General features: G+C 33.7%; 1 protein-coding gene across 1 annotated transcript in view; it reads right to left on the bottom strand.

Moving 5' to 3' along the window:
* The window catches only part of abcc8b (ATP-binding cassette, sub-family C (CFTR/MRP), member 8b), a gene marked incomplete at its 5' end in the record, with an annotated part of 38102 nt that overhangs the window by 469 nt on the left and 15008 nt on the right, over positions 1 to 22625 (bottom strand). The window contains 29 exons of the mRNA XM_067390736.1: positions 32 to 165; positions 627 to 730; positions 4499 to 4607; positions 4695 to 4773; positions 4865 to 4995; positions 6063 to 6183; positions 6266 to 6379; positions 6516 to 6618; positions 6721 to 6813; positions 7966 to 8123; positions 8245 to 8314; positions 8400 to 8566; positions 10596 to 10840; positions 12593 to 12622; positions 12917 to 13007; positions 14137 to 14250; positions 14343 to 14480; positions 14578 to 14658; positions 14758 to 14854; positions 17013 to 17111; positions 17197 to 17229; positions 17326 to 17358; positions 17583 to 17688; positions 17784 to 17856; positions 18044 to 18175; positions 20968 to 21070; positions 21211 to 21362; positions 21522 to 21562; positions 21883 to 22045. Of these exons, the coding sequence (XP_067246837.1) occupies positions 32 to 165; positions 627 to 730; positions 4499 to 4607; positions 4695 to 4773; positions 4865 to 4995; positions 6063 to 6183; positions 6266 to 6379; positions 6516 to 6618; positions 6721 to 6813; positions 7966 to 8123; positions 8245 to 8314; positions 8400 to 8566; positions 10596 to 10840; positions 12593 to 12622; positions 12917 to 13007; positions 14137 to 14250; positions 14343 to 14480; positions 14578 to 14658; positions 14758 to 14854; positions 17013 to 17111; positions 17197 to 17229; positions 17326 to 17358; positions 17583 to 17688; positions 17784 to 17856; positions 18044 to 18175; positions 20968 to 21070; positions 21211 to 21362; positions 21522 to 21562; positions 21883 to 22045 (3114 nt within the window). The remainder of the gene's footprint in view (positions 1 to 31; positions 166 to 626; positions 731 to 4498; positions 4608 to 4694; positions 4774 to 4864; positions 4996 to 6062; positions 6184 to 6265; positions 6380 to 6515; positions 6619 to 6720; positions 6814 to 7965; positions 8124 to 8244; positions 8315 to 8399; positions 8567 to 10595; positions 10841 to 12592; positions 12623 to 12916; positions 13008 to 14136; positions 14251 to 14342; positions 14481 to 14577; positions 14659 to 14757; positions 14855 to 17012; positions 17112 to 17196; positions 17230 to 17325; positions 17359 to 17582; positions 17689 to 17783; positions 17857 to 18043; positions 18176 to 20967; positions 21071 to 21210; positions 21363 to 21521; positions 21563 to 21882; positions 22046 to 22625) is intronic.

Raw genomic sequence — 22625 nt, 5'->3', positions numbered from 1 at the left:
AAGCCAGTGAATGATGTTCTGTGGTTCTCACTGTGGCCATGTCGATCGATGCTGTGGCTTCATCCATGATGAGGATGCTGCTCTTCCTCACGAAGGCTCGGGCGAGACAGAAGAGCTGCCTCTGGCCCTGACTGAAGTTCTCTCCTCCCTCCGTCACTGTGGCGTCTGTGGAGGTTCAACCAAACCTATATAAATGTCTGAATGAAAGTAATTCATTTCTTTTTCTTTTTTCACAAAAAATCTGAAGCAGCACAACTGTTTTCAACATTGATAATAATCATACATTTTTCTTGAGCAGCAAATCATCATATCAGAATGATTTCTGAAGGATCATGTGACACTGAAAACTGGAGTAATGATGCTGAAAATTCAGCTTTGATCAAAGGAATAAATTACACTTTAACATATACTTACATAGAAAACAGCTATTTTAAATTGTAATAATATTTAACATTTTTTACAGTAGTTTTGATCAAATAAACAGCTTTGGTGAGCAGAAGAGACTTCTGAATTATTCCAAGCATTTGAATGATAGTGTACTTCTTATTTTTGTTCTGCTCATCCAGTCAGTTGGCGTCACTAATGTGTAGACTTTACTTTTAAAAAATGACAACGTATTCATTCACCTAGTCCACCAGGTAAAGCTTTAACAACTGGCATTAGCTGGGCGATTTCAAGAGCCTCCCAAAGCATTTTGTCTGTGGCCTTTCTCTCTGGATCCAGATTAAACCTGAGAAAGAGAGAAAACAAGTGCATGCTTCAAGACTACACCTGAGAAGACTAGAAAAAAGTCTGATATTTGTGTGAGTGAGTTGGTGAGTGAGTGATTCGGTGATTGAGTGAGTGAATGAATGAGTCGGTGAGTGATTCGGTCAGTGATTGAGTGAGTGAGTCAATGAATCAGTGAGTGAATGAATGAGTCAGTGAGTGATATGGTGATTGAGTGAGTCAGTGAGACAAGAAAAGTGGCTGATATTTGGGTGAGTGAGAGTGAGAGTGAGTCAAAGAATCCGTGAGTGAATAAAATAGTAATTGAGTGAGTGAGTCAATGAATGAGTGAGTGAATGGATGAGTCAGTGAGTGAGTTGGTGAGTGAGTGATTCTGTGATTGAGTGAGTCAGTGAGACTAGAAAAGTGGCTGATATTTGGGGGAGTGATTGAGTCAATGAATCAGTGAGTGAATGAATGAGTCAGTGAGTGAGTTGGTGAGTGAGTGATTCTGTGATTGAGTAAAGTCAGTGAGACTAGAAAAGTGGCTGATATTTGTGTGTGTGTGAGTGAGTGAGTGAGTCAATGAATCAGTGAGTGAATGAATGAATGAGTCAGTGAGTGATTCAGTGATTGAGTGAGTCAGTGAGACTAGAAAAGTGGCTGATATTTTTGTGAGTGAGTCAATGAATCAATGAGTGAATGAATGAGTCATTGAGTGAGTGATTCGGTGATTGAGTGAGTCAGTAAGACAAGAAAAGTGGCTGATATTTGTGTGTGTGTGTGTGTGTGTGTGTGTGTGTGTGAGTGAGTCAATGAATCAGTGAGTGACTGAATAAGTCAGTGAGTGAGTGAGTGAGTGAGTGAGTAAATGAGTCAATGAGACTAGAAAAGTGGCTGATATTTGTGTGTGTGAGTGAGTCAATGAATCATTGAGTGACTGAATAAGTCAGTTAGTGAGTGATTCGGTGATTGAGTGAGTCAGTGAGACTAGAACAGTGGCTGATATTTGGGTGAGTGAGTCAGTGAGTGAGTCAATGAATCAGTGAGTGAATGAATGAGTCAGTGAATGAGTTGGTTGGTGAGTGAGTGAGTGATTCAGTGATTGAGTAAAGTCAGTGAGACCAGAAAAGTGGCTGTTATTTGGGTGTGTGAGCAAGTCAATGAATCAGTGAGTGAATGAATGAGTCATTGAGTGATTTGGTGATTGAGTGAGTCAGTGAGTGAGTGAGTCAATTAATCAGTGAGTGAATGATTCAGTGATTGAGTGAGTGAGACAAGAAAAGTGGCTGATATTTGGGTGAGTGAGAGTGAGTCAAAGAATCAGTGTGTGAATGAATGAGTCAGTGAGTGAGTTGGTGAGTGAGTGATTCAGTGATTGAGTAAAGTCAGTGAGACCAGAAAAGTGGCTGATATGTGTGTGTGTGAGTGAGTCAATGAATCAGTGAGTGAATGAATAAGTCAGTGAGTGAGTGAGTCAATGAATCAGTGAGTGAATGATTCAGTGATTGAGTGAGTCAGTGAGACAAGAAAAGTGGCTGATATTTGGGTGAGTGAGAGTGAGTCAAAGAATCAGTGTGTGAATGAATGAGTCAGTGAGTGAGTTGGTGAGTGAGTGATTCAGTGATTGAGTAAAGTCAGTGAGACCAGAAAAGTGGCTGATATTTGTGTGTGTGAGTGAGTCAATGAATCAGTGAGTGAATGAATAAGTCAGTGAGTGAGTGAGTCAATGAATCAGTGAGTGAATGATTCAGTGATTGAGTGAGTCAGTGAGACAAGAAAAGTGGCTGATATTTGGGTGAGTGAGAGTGAGTCAAAGAATCAGTGTGTGAATGAATGAGTCAGTGAGTGAGTTGGTGAGTGAGTGATTCAGTGATTGAGTAAAGTCAGTGAGACCAGAAAAGTGGCTGATATTTGTGTGTGTGAGTGAGTCAATGAATCAGTGAGTGAATGAATAAGTCAGTGAGTGAGTGAGTCAATGAATCAGTGAGTGAATGAATGAGTCAGTGAGTGAGTGATTCGGTGATTGAGTCAGTCAGTGAGACAAGAAAAGTGGCTGATATTTGAGTGAGTGAGTCAATGAATCAGTGAGTGAATAAATGAGTCATTGAGTAATTTGGTGATTGAGTGAGGGAGTCAATGAATCAGTGAGTGAATGAATGAGTCAGTGGGTGAGTGATTCGGTGATTGAGTGAGTCAGTGAGACTAGAAAAGTGGCTGATATTTGTGTGTGTGAGTGAGTCAATGAATCAGTAAGTGAATGAATGAGTCAGTGAGTGAGTGAATCGGTGATTGAGTGAGTCAGTGAGACTAGAAAAGTGGCTGATATTTGTGTGTGTGTGTGAGTGAGTCAATGAATCAGTGAGTGAATGAATGAGTCAGTGAGTGAGTGATTCGGTGATTGAGTGAGTCAGTGAGACTAGAAAAGCGGCTGATATTTGTGTGTGTGAGTGAGTCAATGAATCAGTGAGTGAATGAATGAGTCAGTGAGTGAGTGATTCGGTGATTGAGTGAGTCAGTGAGACTAGAAAAGTGGCTGATATTTGGGTGAGTGAGTGAGAGTGAGTCAAAGAATCAGTGTGTGAATGAATGAGTCAGTGAGTGAGTTGGTGAGTGAGTGATTCAGTGATTGAGTAAAGTCAGTGAGACCAGAAAAGTGGCTGATATTTGTGTGTGTGAGTAAGTCAATAAATCAGTGAGTGAATGAATGAGTCATTGAGTGATTTGGTGATTGAGTGAGTCAGTGAGTGAGTGAGTGAGTCAATGAATCAGTGAGTGAATGATGCGTCAGTGAGTGATTTGGTGATTGAGTGAGTCAGTGAGACCAGAAAAGTGGCTGATATTTGGGTGAGTGAGTCAAAGAATCAGTGAGTGAATAAATGAGTCATTGAGTGATTTGGTGATTGAGTGAGTGAGTCAATGAATCAGTGAGTGAATGAATGAGTCAGTGAGTGAGTGATTCGGTGATTGAGTGAGTCAGTGAGACAAGAAAAGTGGCTGATATTTGGGTGAGTGAGTGAGTCAATGAATCAGTGAGTGAATGAATGAGTCAGTGAGTGAGTTGGTGAGTGAGTGATTTGGTGATTGAGTAAAGTCAGTGAGACTAGAAAAGTGGCTGATATTTGTGTGTGTGAGTGAGTGAGTCAATGAATCAGTGAGTGAATGAATGAGTCAGTGAGTGATTCACTGATTGAGTGAGACTAGAAAAGTGGCTGATATTTTTGTGAGTGAGTGAATCAATGAATCAGTGAGATTAGAAAAGTGGCTTGTGTGTGTGTGTGTGTGTGTGTGTGTGTGTGTGTGTGTGTGTGTGTGTGTGTGTGAGTGAGTCAATGAATCAGTGAGTGAATGAATGAGCCAGTGAGTGATTCAGTGATTGGGTGAGTCAATGAATCAGTGAGTGACTGAATAAGTCAGTGAGTGAGTGAGTGAGTGAGTGATTGATTGAGTAAATGAGTCAGTGAGACTAGAAAAGTGGCTGATATTTGTGTGTGAGAGTCAGTCAGTGAGTGAGTCAATGAATCAGTGAGTGACTGAATAAGTCAGTGACTGAGTGATTCGGTGATTGAGTGAGTCATTGAGACTAGAAAAGTGGCTGATATTTGGGTGAGTGAGTCGGTGAGTGAGTTAGAGAGTCAGTCAGTGAGTGAGCGAGTCAGCAAATGAGTCAGCAATGGAGTTGGTGTGTGAGTGAGCGTGCATGCGAGTGCGCGTATAGGCAACCTGTTGGAAAATGCTGTTTAAAAGGAATAAATTATGTGTATGGCTTGAGAAATGTGAAAAGCCTCACCGAATCGTTCCACTGAATAAAATAGGATCCTGCAGGATAATGGAAAACTTTGATCGTAGCGTCTGCAGAGGAAGCTTGGCAATATCAATCCCATCAATGAGAATTTGTCCTGTGTGAGAACAAAGCACGTGTGTGATCGCAAAGACCTGCAGATCAGAACATGAAGAGTTTGATCATTTTAGGAAGTTCCCGTTACCCTCGAACGTGTCCACCATTCTGAAGAGAGCCAAAGAAAAGGACGATTTTCCACTTCCCGTCCGTCCACATATTCCCACCTAGCAATAAAACATTCAGTCATCATGTGCAAATTGTTCTTTGTACATTTCTCCCAGTGAAGCGTCTGAGAGTGTAAAGCGGCAGAATGACCTTCTGTCCCGGTTTGATGTGGGCATTGACGTGTCTCAGAACCGCTTTCAAGCTGGTGTCGTAGCGCACACTCAGATTGTTGATCTGGATCTCTCCGTATTTCGGCCATCCGGCAGGAACCTGAGCTGGAGCTGGAATCACACACATAACGTCACACCAGCTGAAATTTCATTAATAATATTACCAGATATTACATTAATGTTCTGTGGAGAATAATATTGTATATTCGAATAGTCAGGAACGCTATTAATTATATAAAATATGATTAGATAGATAGGATATATTTTTATCATATGGATTTAGATCAAATATCAATACTTGCTCACTATAATTTGACCTATTATTATTACTCAATGTTCCCAAAAAATGCCCCTGACAAAAAAAAAAAAAAATTATATATATTATATTATATTTATTATATTATATTTATTATATTATATTATATTATATTATATTATATTATATTATATTATATTATATTATATTATATTATATTATATTATATTATATTATATTATATCATATTATATTATATTATATTATATTTATTATATACCTGAATGAACATGAACTACTCGTGTATATACAAAAAAAAAATAGAACAATATATTTAATATATAGAAATCATTGGTTTTAAGTTTGTTTATTTAATAACATCTGATTTTTTTTTATGTTCTCAAAAATATTATATATATTTGAAAAAAAATGTGTATCTGTGGTGTCCACATGAAAACATTATATTCACCAAAATAATTAATATAATAATATATATCAGTATAAACTATAAACCTATATCAACATTTATTTTCATTCACATATATTTAAAAATATATTTAATTTATAATTCAAATTAAATTATATTTTTTTTATTTAATGTTCCCAAAAAAAAAAAAAAAAAAAAAAAATAATAATAAATTTATATATATATATATATATATATATATATATATATACCAGGAAAATAGATTACAAAACATAAATAATAATAATAAAATAATAATAATTCATCAGAAGTTCATATTAATTCATATATACTTAAAAAAACAAACTGTTATACTTAATCTACTTGTGATTAGAAATTAATATTTGAAATCATATATTCATATTTTTTATTATTATTATTTAAAAAACCAACAATGTTTCCAACTGTTATTGTTACTCAGTGTTCTGTATTGTGATTATCTGATGTTGTCCTCACTCATGAGCCCGTCGTAGCTCTCCGGTTGAGTGTGTATCAGAGCGCTGACCCTCTTCACGCAGCCCAGCTGCACCTCCATGTCTGCCAGGTTACGCACGATCCAGTTCAGGTAGTTTGACACCTTCAGGACAGCAAGGAAAAGGCTGTTAGGCTCCTGAACTCACACAAGTAACGGCTGTTGACGGTTTATTTCTCTAGATTACCATCAGTGCATATGTGAGTCCCAGACCCACGAGTCCTGCCGAAACCTGGCTGTATAAAGCATTGGTTATCGACGCGACCGCTGCTATCAGCACCACAAACGCCCCGACGTATTCCTGCAGAGAATCAACAATTGTTGCTTTTGAACGATATGCATTATGAAAAGTGATTAATATGCCAAATGAATTTATAACATACTGAAAGTAATAATAAGCAAGTAAATATATATGAATTATGTAGATTTTTCATTACCATGCGAACCTCCAGCCAGCGATTGGCTGCCGTCAGGAAGAGGGAGGAGATATTATTAGCATCTGTGTGTTCCAGCAGTTTCTTCTTAAACTTCTGCTCATGCCTGAGACAAAAGACAGTCCAGTCAATGTCCGGTCATCGTCACAGTGCTGCTGAAGCATCAAACATCTGTGTGTGTGTGTGTGTGTGTGTTTGTGTGCGTCACCTGAAAGCTCTGATGGTGGTGAGACCCTCGATGGTCTGTGAGTAATGGGACAGAAGAGGCATCTCAGTGCTGTCCTCCAACTGCTGCAGGTCTCTAACAGAAGAAGACATGAATAATGAGAAGAAAGGAAGGAATGCACCAATACAAGAATCAATTACTAAAATTTACAATTTTGTATATTATTTTACCATTATGTATCATTGAAACATTTTTAACATTTAAAAAATTAAATGTAAACATTTTTATATAATTAAAAATTAAGTTTTGCAAAAGAAAAAAATAAAATAAATAAAAATAGGAAATATAATGCAAAAACAACATTAAAAACAAAAAAATAAAAAATAAATTTTAAATAGAAAAAAGGAATTCAAATTTAAAATATAAAAATAAAATATGAAAATTATGTAACATTAAAACATTTTTCAATTTGGGAAAATAATAGGAAAAAACATCATTAAAAATAAAATATAAATAATTATACTTAATAATTTATAAAACAAAAATATGAAAACTTATTCACATTTTTAACACTTGTGGAATAATAGAAAATATAATACAAAACTTAAATATCAAAATGTAAAAAATAAATAATTAAAATTAAATAAAAAATAATTCTAACATTAATTTATAAGAAAAAACATAGAAAATAAAATACAAAAACAACATGAAATATGATATATAAAAATAAAAATATGGTCAATTATAAAAATAAAGTATAAAACGTTTAATTTATGTATTTTTTTTACATTTTGGGAAATAAAAATATTAACATTAAAAATTAAAAATAACATTAAAAATGCAAATTCAATAAATTATTAAAAAAGAAACATTTTGTATTATTAAAACATCTTTAAATTTTGGGAAATAGTAAATATAATACAAAAAACAAAACAACAACATTAAAAATAAAATATAAATAAAAATATATTAAAAATAATGAAAATGAAATATGAAAAATTGTTTACAAAACATTTTAACATTTTTAAATTGTGGAATAATAGAAAATACAATACAACACAATTTAATATAAAATTGTAAAAAAAAAAAAAAAAAAAAAAGTTTTTTGACTTTTTAAATATTGGGAAATATAATTACAAAAAATATATATAGCTAAAAACAACTTTAAAGAAAACACTCTTATGACACTATATTGTGCTAGTTAACCTGACAGCTCCACCATACGTTTTACTATGACCTCGATGGTGAAACTTTATAAATAACAGGCACTGTGATTTATACTCGAACCTGGATGCCACTCTGAAATACTTCTGAATGAAGTAACATGCAATGGCCAGCGGCAGCAGAGCGATGAGAAAGACGGGCGTGACGTAAGAGATGACGCCCACCGCAGACACACACAGCAGAGTCGAGCGACTCAAACACTCCATTGTGGCCGGAATATGCTGGAATTACACCAAAACATCAGATTTATCCATCCATCCCCAAACCTTGCTCAGCTTTCCAGATCAGACATACAGTACATAATCAATGTAATATTTAATATGCCTCTTTAACATGCCGTACCTGATCGATAGTGTTGGTATCAGTCGAGAATCGGTTTAGGATGTTCCCCAGTGGAGTTGTCTCGAACAACCTGTGGGGAAACACAGAATGCATTTGGGTTTTGAAATCTGTTGGGTCAGCATGTGCCGTCATTGATGCACTGAACCGACACAGACCTCATGGGTGCGAGGACTATGATGCGCAGGAGGCTGCAGTGAAGCTCTTTGGCCACCCGTAGACCCGTCCACTCCACCGCCAGAGACGTGACGAGACACAGCACGATCCCCAGACCGCACAACACACAGAACACCTGCAGGTACGACGAGTGGCTGAACTCACAGTCCTGACGCCACAGACAGAGAACGACAGGATTAACCTCCACCCAAACACTTTCTTGAGGCGAGACAGGGTAAAAAAAAACTAATAGATATCACCATACTTCCCCAGCTGCTTGATTACATAAAAAAAAATTGCAAATATATTTTGTTTTATGTTTACATATGCAAATTAGGCATTATATAATTAAATAAATTTCTAGAATAAAAATCTGATATTGGATCATTTTTGTTTTAATAATTTATTGGTTTAGCATTTTTTATGTAATTAAAATGTCTTTACATTTTGGGAAATAATAGTAAATATAATACAAAAAAACATTAAAAAAATATATATTAAAAATAATTAATAAAAAATAAATATGAAAATTTGTTAACACTGTTATCACTTTCTTAAGACGAGACACCCCAGGTGAATAGGGTGAAAAAAATTAACTAATAAATATCAGCATATTTCCCCAGCTGATTGATTACATAAATGTATTTTTTTTTATTATGTTTACATATGCAAATGAGGCATTATTTAATTAAATATGCGCTTATTGCATGAATATTGAATGACGCCAGGTTCAAAATTCTCGTTTAATTTTTTGGACATATTAAATTCATTGGTTTTACAGAGGGAATTTTGGATATCTCTTTTTATCACTCCATAAATCAGAAAATTATGGAAGAGGATTAGGGCCAAGCCATAATATAAAAATAAAACCATCTCGAGATTAAAGTTGTTAAATTTCGAGAAAAAAAGTTGCGATAAAATGTTTAGAATAAAGTCATTAAATTATGAGAAAAAAATCAAGATAAAATGTTGAGAATAATGTCATTAAATTACGAGAAAAAAGTTGTTAAATTATGAGAAAAATGTTGTTAAATTTCGAAAAAAAAGTCGAGATAAAATGTTGAGAATAAACTCATTAAATTATGAAAATAAAGTCCTTAAATTACGAGAAAAAATTCGTTAAATTATGAGAACAAATTCGTAATTAACGACTTTCTCGTAAATTAACAACTTTTTTCTCATAATTTAATGACTTTATTCTCAACATTTTATCTCGACTTTTTTCTCGAAATTTAACGAGTTTATTCTCAACATTTTATCTCAATTTTTTTCTTGAAATTTAACAACTTTAATCCCGAGATGGTTTTATTTTTTTTTTAATTAGTTTTATTTTTTTATTATTATTATTGCTTGGCCTCTTCCGTAGAAAATACTATCAACAGCCAGATAAAAAAAAATTTTTTAATTTTTTTTTTTTTTAGGAATAAAATGTTGTATAAAATCAGGCAAATTATATATCAACAAATCCCTCTGTAAAAACCTTCAGAAAATAGACAGGATTAAAACTGTAAAGTTTGGTGTGTGTGAGTTAAGCTGAAGTGGAGATTTCTGATTTAGAGCAGGAGAAAAACTCATTTTGAGAAAACAGATAAAAGATATTTACTGTAATTGAAATCTATAGATGCAAAGTGCTATAAAATATACACTTAAAATTGTATTTTGGATGTTTTCTTTCCATCAGTCTGAAAAAAATACTTTATGAAAAGCCAAAAAACACAAAATCTCAAAATTGACAGGTATCAATCGCACCAGAGTTCATTTTAATCCAACCAAACCTGCCAAGTGTGAACACAGCCTTTATTTAAAAAAATAAAACCTAACATACCCAAACTTTTGAACAGTAGTGTATGTTTTCGACATTTAAATCTCACTGGCATTGTATCCTGAGAATTACCCTATTATGAAACTGTTTCTATGAAAATATAAATACACTTTTATTAAAGGAAAACAATAGTCATTCACCTGGGACGTAAGAATTGTGTTTGTAGAGGACACACAGCCTGCTGGGACTCTGAGCGAGACTCAAACAGCTGTGTTCAGACCCTTGAGGCTAAAGAGTGTGTGTGTGTGTGTGTCTGACACCGTCTCTGCAGATTCACACAACAGCTTTTCACTTAAAAAGTATCAAAGAATTCATCGACTTTTGTTCAAGTTGCTGTTGACGTCACCAGCAGCATCCAGCGTAACTTGTCTCTCACCCTTGTGATGGTGCAGTTCCTCTCAGCACTTTCCACCTGCGCTGCGATGACGTGTGATGTCCAGTGAGCGAGCCAGAAGTCTATGGCGACCATCAGGGAGTGTTTGGTGAGCTGAGAGAGGATGAGCAGAGGAAGCAGTAACATGCCTGCAGCTCTCAAGTATGTTGCGAACGAGCTCCAGGGAATGGTGGTCCTGTGACGCAGCTCCGCCCTGAGGCTGTCCTCATCTGTGCTGGTTGAGCTGTCTGCAAACACAATACAAAGCCATTCAATCTAATTCTGGAAGAGGTTAAGCAGAGTTCAGCCTGTTCATTCCACAGATCATGCTCAGATCAGCCAGAATTAATTATATGAAGGTAAAGTGTGCAATTTTGGAATTATATTCTGTCCATATAATATTTTTTATATTATATATATATATATATATATATATATATATACACACACTATATTACCAAATGTTTTGGGACGCCTGCCTTTACGTGCACATGAGCTTTAATGACATCCCATTCTTAATCCGTAGAGTTTAATATGGAGTAGGTCCACCTTTTGCAACTATAACAGCTTCAACTCTTCTGGGAAGGCTTTCCACAAGGTTTAGGAGTGTGTTTATGGGAATTTTTGACCATTCTTCTAGAAGCGCATTTGTGAGGTCAGGCACTGATGTCGGCGTGAAGGTCTGGCTCACAGTCTCCGCTCTAATTCATCCCAAAGGTGTTCAATCGGGTTGAGGTTAGGACCACTGTAAAAAAAGATGGATGACGCGGCGTCGCTTCCTTCCATTGTATTGAACTGAACCAAAAATGGGCTGATGAATGGGCGTTGACACGTTACGCAATACGTCAAAAAAAAAAATTTTGTTTGGAGCCTGGGCATGCGCAGAAGGAATCGTCAGTGGAGCCGGAGGCGGAGTCGCGGTATCAAACTTCCACCCAGACGACTGCGTCATCATTCATGTATTTTAAATAGACTATAAAAATTATACACAATTTTGAAATTCTACAATATTAGGCTATTCTGTTTCTAGAGCAATAATATTTTTGAAACCGCAAATTCAGTAGATAAAATCAATATAACAACTCTAAATCGTCAGAAACGGTCCTGCCATTTTAAATCAAGTTCAGCTAACGTTACAGGAGATCGATTGCTGTAATTACAGTAAGCTATCATTAGTTTTGTCCAGCTAATTATTATTTTATACCCATAAAAATAATAAGTAACTGCCAGATAACGATATTCTCTTCACCTGTCGGTGCTCATAATGTTATGCTGATCGGTGTATATTCATTTGTGTATATTTATGAAAACTTGCTTGAAAACAGTCATTATTTTTGCAATTCTGATTGTTACTAGTGCCACAGAAATAACTCTCTTCACCTTTAAGTATCACAACTTCCGTGACGAGCAATGATCAGAAATGAACACTGTCACAGGCTGAACTGGAAGCAATGATTTAATTAAAATGGAGTCATTTCCTCAGAAGGTTGTTTGAATCACCAGTAAACATGCTGAATAACTGCAATAGTGAACTCCTCTCAATAGTGAAGTGCTCATGCATGGCAGAGGAAGGAGGGAGAAGGAACTGCTATTTCTCCGAACGCCTCATGCATTTCATGCCTTGAAGACTCAAACAGGATTGTGCAGAACAATGAAGCACATCATGACCATGAAAATAATGCAGGATGGGTCTACATTCGGGATGTTAATTAGTTATCACTAATGCGATAACAGTGGCGTATCCTTGGATTTCTTGTGGATATAAAGCACTTTGAATTACCACCTACATACTGAATACCTGATTTTATAATGAAAGCTCACAGCAGCGTAATAAAGGTTTTGTGTATTGCATTGTTGTCGATGCATTACGTAACTCTGCGAATGGCACTCAGATTGAGAGGAGCGCTCTGTAAACACCAGTGTTTTAACATCCCCAGGCTGCATGCTCTATTCATCTGATTGAGAGGAAGCTCAAAGGATTCATGCCATTGAGTGCAGACCTTTCACTTCACTGACAGTGATATCAGCAGCTGGTCAATCCCATGAGTCCACCATAGATATGAAGACAAGAACATGAAGAGTCACACGAAGACAAACGCACAGATGATACAATAACAGATGCTGCATTTGAGGTGAAATATCACCACTATTGCTGATGTAACAGGATGATGACCTGTCAGATGGTGAGCGAGTGTTATTGAGAGCATTTCAAATGCACACACCTAAAATGACATTAATAATACAGTTTGAATATAAGTTTTTCTCTGTCTAATGGTAATAACAGGAGCACAGCATGATCTTGTTGGCTGAAGGAGATGTTTTACCTTCATCCTCGTCCTCTGTGGCCAGACTCAGAGTATCTCTAGAGTACATGGCCCGTCTGAAGCTCTTCCTCTTCAGTTCTGTGCTGTTCTCCTGTGGGAAAGACAAAGGAATACTGCATCGGTCCAACACATGACGTAAATAAATAAAATAAATGCACTTATTTTGTTAGTTTAGAAGAACATAGAAGCATGTTTTATAAATGCATTAATTCATTAATTAAAAAATAAAGAACAACAACAACAAAAAACATGTCAAATAAATATTTTTATAAATAAATTATATATTATATTTTATTTTAAAATAACTTTTTATAATTGAATTATAAATTAATTAATTAAAAAGTTAAATATGTATATATATATATATATATATATATATATATATATATATATATATATATATATATATATATATATATTTGTTTTATTTTGTAGAAAAAATCTCATATCAATAAAGCATTTCAAAAAATAAATAAATATATGAATTTACTGTATTTAATAAATAAATTAAAAGTACTGATGTATTTATTTTTAGAAGAATATCATATGAAAGAATTATATTTATAAATACATTAATAAAAATATTTTATTTTAGAAGAACATCAAATAAAAGTTTTTATAAATAAATTAAATAATAAAAAATATAAAAAAAAATATTTTAGAAAAAAAACAGAAGCATTTTAATAAATAAATACATTCATTTACTCGATTTAATAAAAAATAAATTATTAATGTATTTATTCATTTTAAATTTTATTTAGATCATATGAAATAATTATTTTTATAAATACATAAATTTAAAAAAATATATATATATATTTTTTTTATTAATTTAGAATAACATATCAAAGAAGCATTTTTATAAATTATTAAATTAAATAATTAAAAATAAAAATAAATTTATTTTATTTTAGAAGAACATCAAAGAAGCACTTCAGTAAATAAATACATTAATTTACTGTGTTTAATAAAAAAAAAACTATGTATTTATTTTTTTAGAAGAACATCATATTAAAAATCATTTTTATAAATAATTCATTATATATATATATATATATATATATATATATATATATATATATATATATATATATATATATATATATATATATAAATAAACTAAGTATATAAATTATATACATACATGCATAAATATTATTATTATTATTATTACTATTATTTAATTTTATTTTAGATTTTTTTTATTTTATTTTATTTACTTTGTTCTGTCTGTTCATTAGGGTTCTCCACTGTTCGAAGAGTTCAGGTTCGGCATACTGGATGTCCTTTAAGGTCCCTTGTGTCTGCACCGTCCCGTCCCGCATGGCAATAATCTATGGGACAAATATAATGGAAGCACATTTTACAAAGTTGGCCAACAAATCAAGTCAACAGCACAGTGCTAAAAAAAAAACCACATTCTTACCCAGTCTGCATGAGGTAAATACTGCAGTTTGTGAGTAACCAAGACAACGGTCCTCTTTTCCTGTCGGAGGAACTTGAGAATCCCTTCATGCATGAGATGATCACTGAGATGAATGTCGAGAGCTGAAAACGGGTCGTCCTGAAAGTGGAAATGATGCTGCTTATTTTTACTCTGCTGGAAGGACAAACACTGAGCCATTGAAAGAGTGAAGAATGAGACATTTAGCTGAACTGACCAGGAAAACCACATTGGTCTGCTGATAAAGGGCTCGAGCCACGCTGATCCGCTGACGCTGGCCTCCAGAGAGAATGATGCCCTGGACCAGTGACATACAGTTCAGACAGATACAACAGAGGAGTGGAATTTGTATTGATAATATATTTATATATTATACACAGACATGTGAGACACTCACAAGATGACGTACCCTCTCTCCAATCACTGTCTGGTCTCCTTGTGGAAGTGTGTCGATATCTGGCTGAAGCTGACAGACCTCAATCACCTCCTTATATCTGAGGAACAACAGCAAGATCACGCTTTACTCAACCCTGAGAAGCCTGATGAGCGAAATATATTTTAATAATAATAAATATATCTAAAACAGTTTTGAAATAGAACTGTCAACTGAACCTTTAGTACTAATATCATGTTTGATACCAGATTTATTGATCATAACATACACGTTTTTCATAGCACTTACATTCTTTTAAGCATTTATGTCATTTTTATTATTTGGTTCATAAAGGAACCTTTTAAGTTAGCTTTAAGGTAGTTAAAAGGATAAAACTTAAAAGGTTACTGAGGTATGTTTTACAAGAAAATACCATTTTAGTCTTTCTATACTTAAAGGTGCCCTAGAATGGAAAATTTAATTTACCTCGGCATAGTTGAACAGCCAGAGTTCAGTACATGGAAATGACATACAGTGAGTCTCAAACATTGTTTCCTCCTTCTTATATAAATCTCATTTGTTTAAAAGACCTCCTAAGAACAGGCGAATCTCAACATAACACCGACTGTTACGTAACAGTCGGGATCATTAATATGTACGCCCCCAATATTTGCATATGCCAGCTCATGTTCAAGGCATTAGACAAGAGCAGCCAGTATTAACGTCTGGATCTGTGCACAGCTGAATCATCAGACTAGGTAAGCAAGCAAGAACAATAGTGAAAAATGGCAGATGGAGCAATAATAACTGACATGATCCATGATATCATGATATTTTTAGTGATATTTGTAAACTGTCTTTCTAAATGTTTCGTTAGCATGTTGCTAATGTACTGTTAAATGTGGATAAAGTTACCATTGTTTCTTACTGTATTCACAGAGACAAGAGCTGTCGCTATTTTCATTTTTTAAACACTTGCAGTCTGTATAATTCATAAACACAACTTCATTCTTTATAAATTTCTCCAGCAGTGTAGCATTAGCCATTAGCCATGGAGCATAGCCTCAAACTCATTCAGAATCAAATGTAAACATCCAAATAAACACTGTACTTATGCAATTAGACATGCTGCATGACAAACACTTTGTAAAGATCCATTTTGAGGGTTATATTAGCTGTGTGAACTTTGTTTATGCTGTTTAAAGCAGTCGCAAGCTCGGGGGCGGGGAGCATGAGGAATTTAAAGGGGCCACGCGCTGAATCTGTGCATATTTAATGATGGCCCAAAATAGGCAGTTAAAAAAAATCTATGGGGTATTTTGAGCTTCACAGACACATTCAGGGGACACCTTAGACTTATATTACATCTTTTGAAAACACGTCCTACGGCACCTTTAAAAATTTCAAGTTTCATTTTGTCACAGTCGTGTGTTTAGTTTCATTTTCATGGACTTTTAGTAGGTTTGCCCTCAGTCACATGTTTCCTTTGTTCCAGTTTCCTGCCTTTAATCTGTTACCATGGACACTCATTTAACGATCACATCTGCTTGACATTTAGTTTGTTATCTTGGGTATAAATGCTCTGTTTTCAGTTCCTTATTGTCCGCTATTGTTTGTGTCTTGCTACGTGTTACCTGCTTTTCGTATTGGATTATTTGAGTTTGTTTTGGAACCTTTTTCATCATCTGAACCTACAAGTGAAATAAAATAAAATCAATTTTTTCATCTAGTTGCCAAAGGCAACATTTCTCATTTTCATTTAGTTACTAACACTAAAAACTAAACAAGTATATAGATATATTAACAAAAATAAAAATGACAAACACAAAACAAAATTACTAAAACTATCATATTACTAGAAAATCTTTTTGTGCGCATTGCACGAAACCAGAACACTCTTGCACAAACCAGTTTGGACCAGTGTGTAACTTTAGGTTTGTAAATGAAGAACTTTAAGCGAAAAGTTTTGCTTACATTGAAATTTGCAGAATAGGCAGCTCATATACTCTTACATAATAACCTCGTGCACAAGCTCTAATTTCTGTTTCCCCCTGAAAACACTGCCTTTTGGGAATCCCATTGAAATCCCACAGTTTTTTCTAGGTTGTTTATCTGTAAAGCAGATAAAACCATGTTACTTGCGCCTCTGGACTGAGAGTAAAACCAGCAGCAGGAGCCATTGTGTTTGTGCATCCGTTTTCATCCACACGCATCTCTCACATGACTGAACAAGCAGGAATCCAGGACACATTAAGCAATTACAGGGATGTGTGGGATACCTCTTCTCATTGGGGGCCATGTCAAACAAAATGTTCTCCTCAACGGTGGCGTTTAAGAGCCAAGGCCTCTGGGAAGCGTAGGCTACGGAGCCTCTCTTCCTGAAAAACACAAACACAGCCTTCTATTGTAAAGTAAAAAACGCAGGATCAGGACAGAATGCAATTAAAATAATAATTTAATTACCGGTGCGGCTGTCTTTCACTCATATAATGTGCTCTGTAAGACAAAGACAAAATAATTCTAATAAATAATTCAAATAAAAACAAATAAGGAAATCACATATTGATGAATTAAATCAATGATATATTATACCTCACATTTTCTTCTGAATCACTCTTGGGTAAACTGTGAGAAAATTAAGCAGTATTAATATGATTTGATTGCAATCCAGTATCTAAAAATTAAAAAATGAAGCACAAAATGAATCATTAAAGCAAACACACATCTTATGGAAGTCAGAGAAAAAGACTTCGTAAAGAAGAATATAACTGCACTCTCACTTCAGTACAAACGTACATTCACAAATATCGCCATTTTATGTTCTAATGCAGCATTAATGTTGGTTTTACCTGTTCCATGTGATGTTCCCAGAAATCTTTTGCATCTCTCCCAGTGCAGCCAGTAAAAGAGAGGATTTCCCACATCCCACCTGTCCTACGATCATCGTCAGCTGCCCTAATAGATGTGGAGTGAGTGAGTGAGTGAATGAATGAATGAATGAATGAATTAAACATGTGAGTACAGCACTACAGCAACAGTATGAACCTCACCGAAGGGAACCTTTATGTCAATATTGGTCAGAGTCGGGCATCCCTGCGTCCATGTGAAGAAGCCGTTTATAATCTAGACATATAAAACAGAAACACAAAAACATTCTTGTTAAAGCTAATATGCAGAATGTGGTTTGAGTCCTTAAAATGTGTGACACTGGTGGAGCATTAAAACATCAACAAAGAAACGATCAATATCATTGAGATTCAATATTCAAAACATTCACTATTCAATAAAATATGTATGATATGAATCTAACCTTAATACACACTTCCTCCTCCTGGGCCGCTGATGCTGTCAGTTCCTGGTCGTGCTGCTCAAAGTTCCTGTTCACGTCCTGTTTGGTTTTATTCTTACGATTCACTAGTTTGGCCTGAAGCTGTAATGCGTACTGAGGGCAGAGAGCAAACTATGCATTCATGCACTGCAGAAAGGATTCATTCACAATAAAGGGTTGAGTAGAGCTGGTGATTTTTCTGATAGAAAAATGTGATTTTTTTTTTTTTTTTTTTTTTTTTTATCTATTATGCAAACAGACAATTACAATATTTACAGTTGAGACATTAAATGCGATACAAATACATGCAAAATACTAATAAAATATTAAAAATTACAAAATAAGACAATACAACAAGTAATAATATTATTTTTACTAATTATATTTCACTGTAAAATAAAAATTAAAAACTAATGTAATAACAATTATTTCATTTTATATTACAACTCTAAATACAATACTAATATTTATAACTTTTTTAAGGAGCTCCGCACATGACATGCAGGGTAAAAAAGTAAAATGTCTGCACAATTTACTAATTTGTTAACTCAATTTATAAATCGTGAGCATAATTGACTAATTTGTGCCCTCGATTTACTAATTCATTCCCTCGATTTATAAATTGTGCGCATAATTTACTAATTCGTTACTTAATTTATAAATTGTGCGCATAATTTACTAATTCGTTACTTAATTTATAAATTGTGCGCATAATTTACTAATTCGTTACTTAGTTTCTAAATTGTGCTCATAATTTACTAATTCGTTATTTAATTTATAAATTGTGCTCATAATTTACTAATTCGTTACTTAAATTATAAATTGTGCGCATAATTTACTAATTCGTTACTTAATTTATAAATTGTGCGCATAATTTACTAATTCGTTATTTAAATTATAAATTGTGCGCATAATTTACTAATTCGTTACTTAATTTATAAATTGTACGCATAATTTACTAATTCGTTACTTAATTTATAAATTGTGTGCATAATTTACTAATTCGTTACTTAAATTATAAATTGTGCGCATAATTTACTAATTCGTTACTTAATTTATAAATTGTGCGCATAATTTACTAATTCGTTACTTAATTTATAAATTGTGCGCATAATTTACTAATTCGTTACTTAATTTATAAATTGTGCTCATAATTTACTAATTCGTTACTTTGATTTATAAACTGTGCACATGATTTATGAATTCATTCCCTCGATTTATAAATTGTGCGCATAATTTACTAATTCGTTACTTAATTTATAAATTGTGCGCATAATTTACTAATTCGTTACTTAATTTATAAATTGTGCGCATAATTTACTAATTCGTTACTTAGTTTCTAAATTGTGCTCATAATTTACTAATTCGTTATTTAATTTATAAATTGTGCTCATAATTTACTAATTTGTTACTTAAATTATAAATTGTGCGCATAATTTACTAATTCGTTACTTAATTTATAAATTGTGCGCATAATTTACTAATTCGTTACTTAATTTATAAATTGTGCGCATAATTTACTAATTCGTTACTTAATTTATAAATTGTGTGTATAATTTACTAATTTGTTACTTAAATTATAAATTGTGCGCATAATTTACTAATTCGTTACTTAATTTATAAATTGTGCGCATAATTTACTAATTCGTTACTTAATTTATAAATTGTGCGCATAATTTACTAATTCGTTACTTAATTTATAAATTGTGCTCATAATTTACTAATTCGTTACTTAATTTATAAATTGTGCGCATAATTTACTAATTCGTTACTTAATTTATAAATTGTGCTCATAATTTACTAATTCGTTACTTAATTTATAAATTGTGCTCATAATTTACTAATTCGTTACTTAATTTATAAATTGTGCTCATAATTTACTAATTCGTTACTTAATTTATAAATTGTGCTCATAATTTACTAATTCGTTACTTAATTTATAAATTGTGCTCATAATTTACTAATTCGTTACTTAATTTATAAATTGTGCTCATAATTTACTAATTCGTTACTTAATTTATAAATTGTGCGCATAATTTACTAATTCGTTACTTAATTTATAAATTGTGCGCATAATTTACTAATTCGTTACTTAATTTATAAATTGTGCTCATAATTTACTAATTTGTTACTTAATTTATAAATTGTGCTCATAATTTACTAATTCGTTACTTAATTTATAAATTGTGCGCATAATTTACTAATTCGTTACTTAATTTATAAATTGTGCTCATAATTTACTAATTCGTTACTTAATTTATAAATTGTGCGCATAATTTACTAATTCGTTACTTAATTTATAAATTGTGCGCATAATTTACTAATTCGTTACTTAATTTATAAATTGTGCGTATAATTTACTAATGTGTGCCCTCGATTTACTAATTCATTGCCTCGATTTATAAATCGTGTGCATAATTTACTAATTAGTTCCCTTGATTTCTATATATCCTAATTATTGGCAATGTTATTTATTTTTCCAGGAGCTCATTGCTTCTACCTTCAGTTAAACTGCTAACAGTGATTGTAAATTAATTGCCTAAATTATTACATTATTTGCTAACAGCATTTTTGAAATTGTAATGTTAACATGCATTCTCTGTAAAGCTGCTTTGAAACGATATGTATTGTGAAAAGCGCTATACAAATAAATGTGATTTGAATTAAATTGAATTGATTTACTAATTTGTTCCCTTGATTTATAAATCGTGCGCATGATTTAGCAAATCAAGGGAATGAATTAGTAAATTGTGCGCACAATTTAGTCTACAATTTTTTTCCTGCATTTCATGTGTGGGGCTCCATACTTTATTGATTTTTTCATTTTCAAAAAAATAACAAAGGTGTTTCCTTAAAATGTATGCTTTTGTGTGCATGGGTTGGAGGCGACATGAGGATGAACTCACGACAGATTTAATGTTGCCATTGTTGTTCGCTGGAGTCTGGACGATGGGATCCTGATCGGTTTCAATCTCTGTACTGCCAAGAAATTCACTCAGTTTCTGCACACTGAGAAGAAGTAAAAAAGCGAGGCATTTTTTATGTTAAATGTGAATAAAAAAAGAAATAATAACAGGAAGCATCAGTTATTCAAGTGCACGAGTGGCAGACACATTGAGGAGGAGATCAGGATGAAGGCTGTCAATCACCTGACAAGAGCCTTGACCGTGGAGTGCAGAACACTGGAGAGCAGGAAGAGGGGCGTCACCAGGATGTGGAAGAGCGACAGGGAGCCGAAGGCCACAGCGGGAGACAGATCGAAGTCTGTGGCACTCTGCACGTGCACGTGAACCACAAAGATCTGCCAAGAAAACACACGTTCATCTAGAATCAGTTCTCACATTGTCAAGTGCATCTATAAAACACCATTACTGAATGAACTGAGATGTGAGAGAGCATTACATAAGAGAGAGAGAGTGGATAAATGGACGAATATAAAGAAGCGCAGTCAAACACTCACTGTGAGAACAGCAGCGATTGGGATGGCGGCATTCATGAAGACTGAAGAGAAAAATTAAAAGAAGTAACTGCATTTTTAATAGCTGAGTGTGTAATCTACATACAACATATTTATACTATTTATATATTTAATAATCAAAGTTTGCTTTTTACATCATAATATATTTAACAATCTAAGTTTGCATTTTACTTCATAATATATTTAATAATCTAAGTTTGCATTTTACATCATAATAATTATCTTTATATTAATTATCAAAGTTTTCTAAAAATGCATTTGCAGGTGCAGAAGCTTGTCATTGTCTATGCCCTGCAGAAACACTATGTAAACTGTATATTCAGTGTGATTTGAGACGGCTCACTGGAGAGGGACGTGTAGAGCGCAAACGTCCGGAGGTTGGTCAGCTCTTGTCTGCGTGTTTCCTCCACGCTGGATCTGAAGATGTGCTCCCATGCGTAGAGCTTCAGCAGCTTGATTCCCCTCAGCAGCTCGTTGGTTTTCTTCAGTCTCTCACTGGTGTATTCCTGTAATATATATATATATATATATATATTTTTTTTTTTTTTCAAGGGCTTGACATACACTTTTTGCTCACCAGTCACTGTGGATAGTGGTTTTCCAAAGTTACTAGCCACTCAGCATTTTCACTGGCCACAATTTTGACATCGATACCATGGGGAAAACTGCCATACAGATATTTTTAATATTATCTCATAATTTGGCAGCAGGTTTATTAGGCTGCTGTCACTTTAAGAGCTGATGCACGGATCCATTATACTGTTACACATGCATTTTCTTTCTCTACTGTTTATGTTCACTTAAAACATAACAGACTGTGTTTACAGGAATCCTCACCAAGACCGATATTTTGACATTATTTTATGTGTATTTGACAGTTTAAGCGCAATAAGCAGTGAAAACAAACTTACTTTAGTACTGAGAGGCGGCTTTATGTGACGCACTTTGGGTGTGAGAACGAAATCTGCAGGAATGAGTAAAATTATGCGCAATACGCCCAATCTCACGCTGATATTCAAGCCCTGTAATGCTAACAATATTCATCCGGAGCAAATGAAACGAGAGAGTGAAACTCCACAGACACAT

Source organism: Chanodichthys erythropterus, chromosome 7, assembly GCF_024489055.1.
Source record: "Chanodichthys erythropterus isolate Z2021 chromosome 7, ASM2448905v1, whole genome shotgun sequence".
Classification (NCBI taxonomy): Eukaryota; Metazoa; Chordata; class Actinopteri; order Cypriniformes; family Xenocyprididae; genus Chanodichthys; species Chanodichthys erythropterus.
The sequence above is the reverse complement of the archived record's forward strand: the minus strand, read 5'-3'. Positions and strand labels throughout refer to the sequence as shown.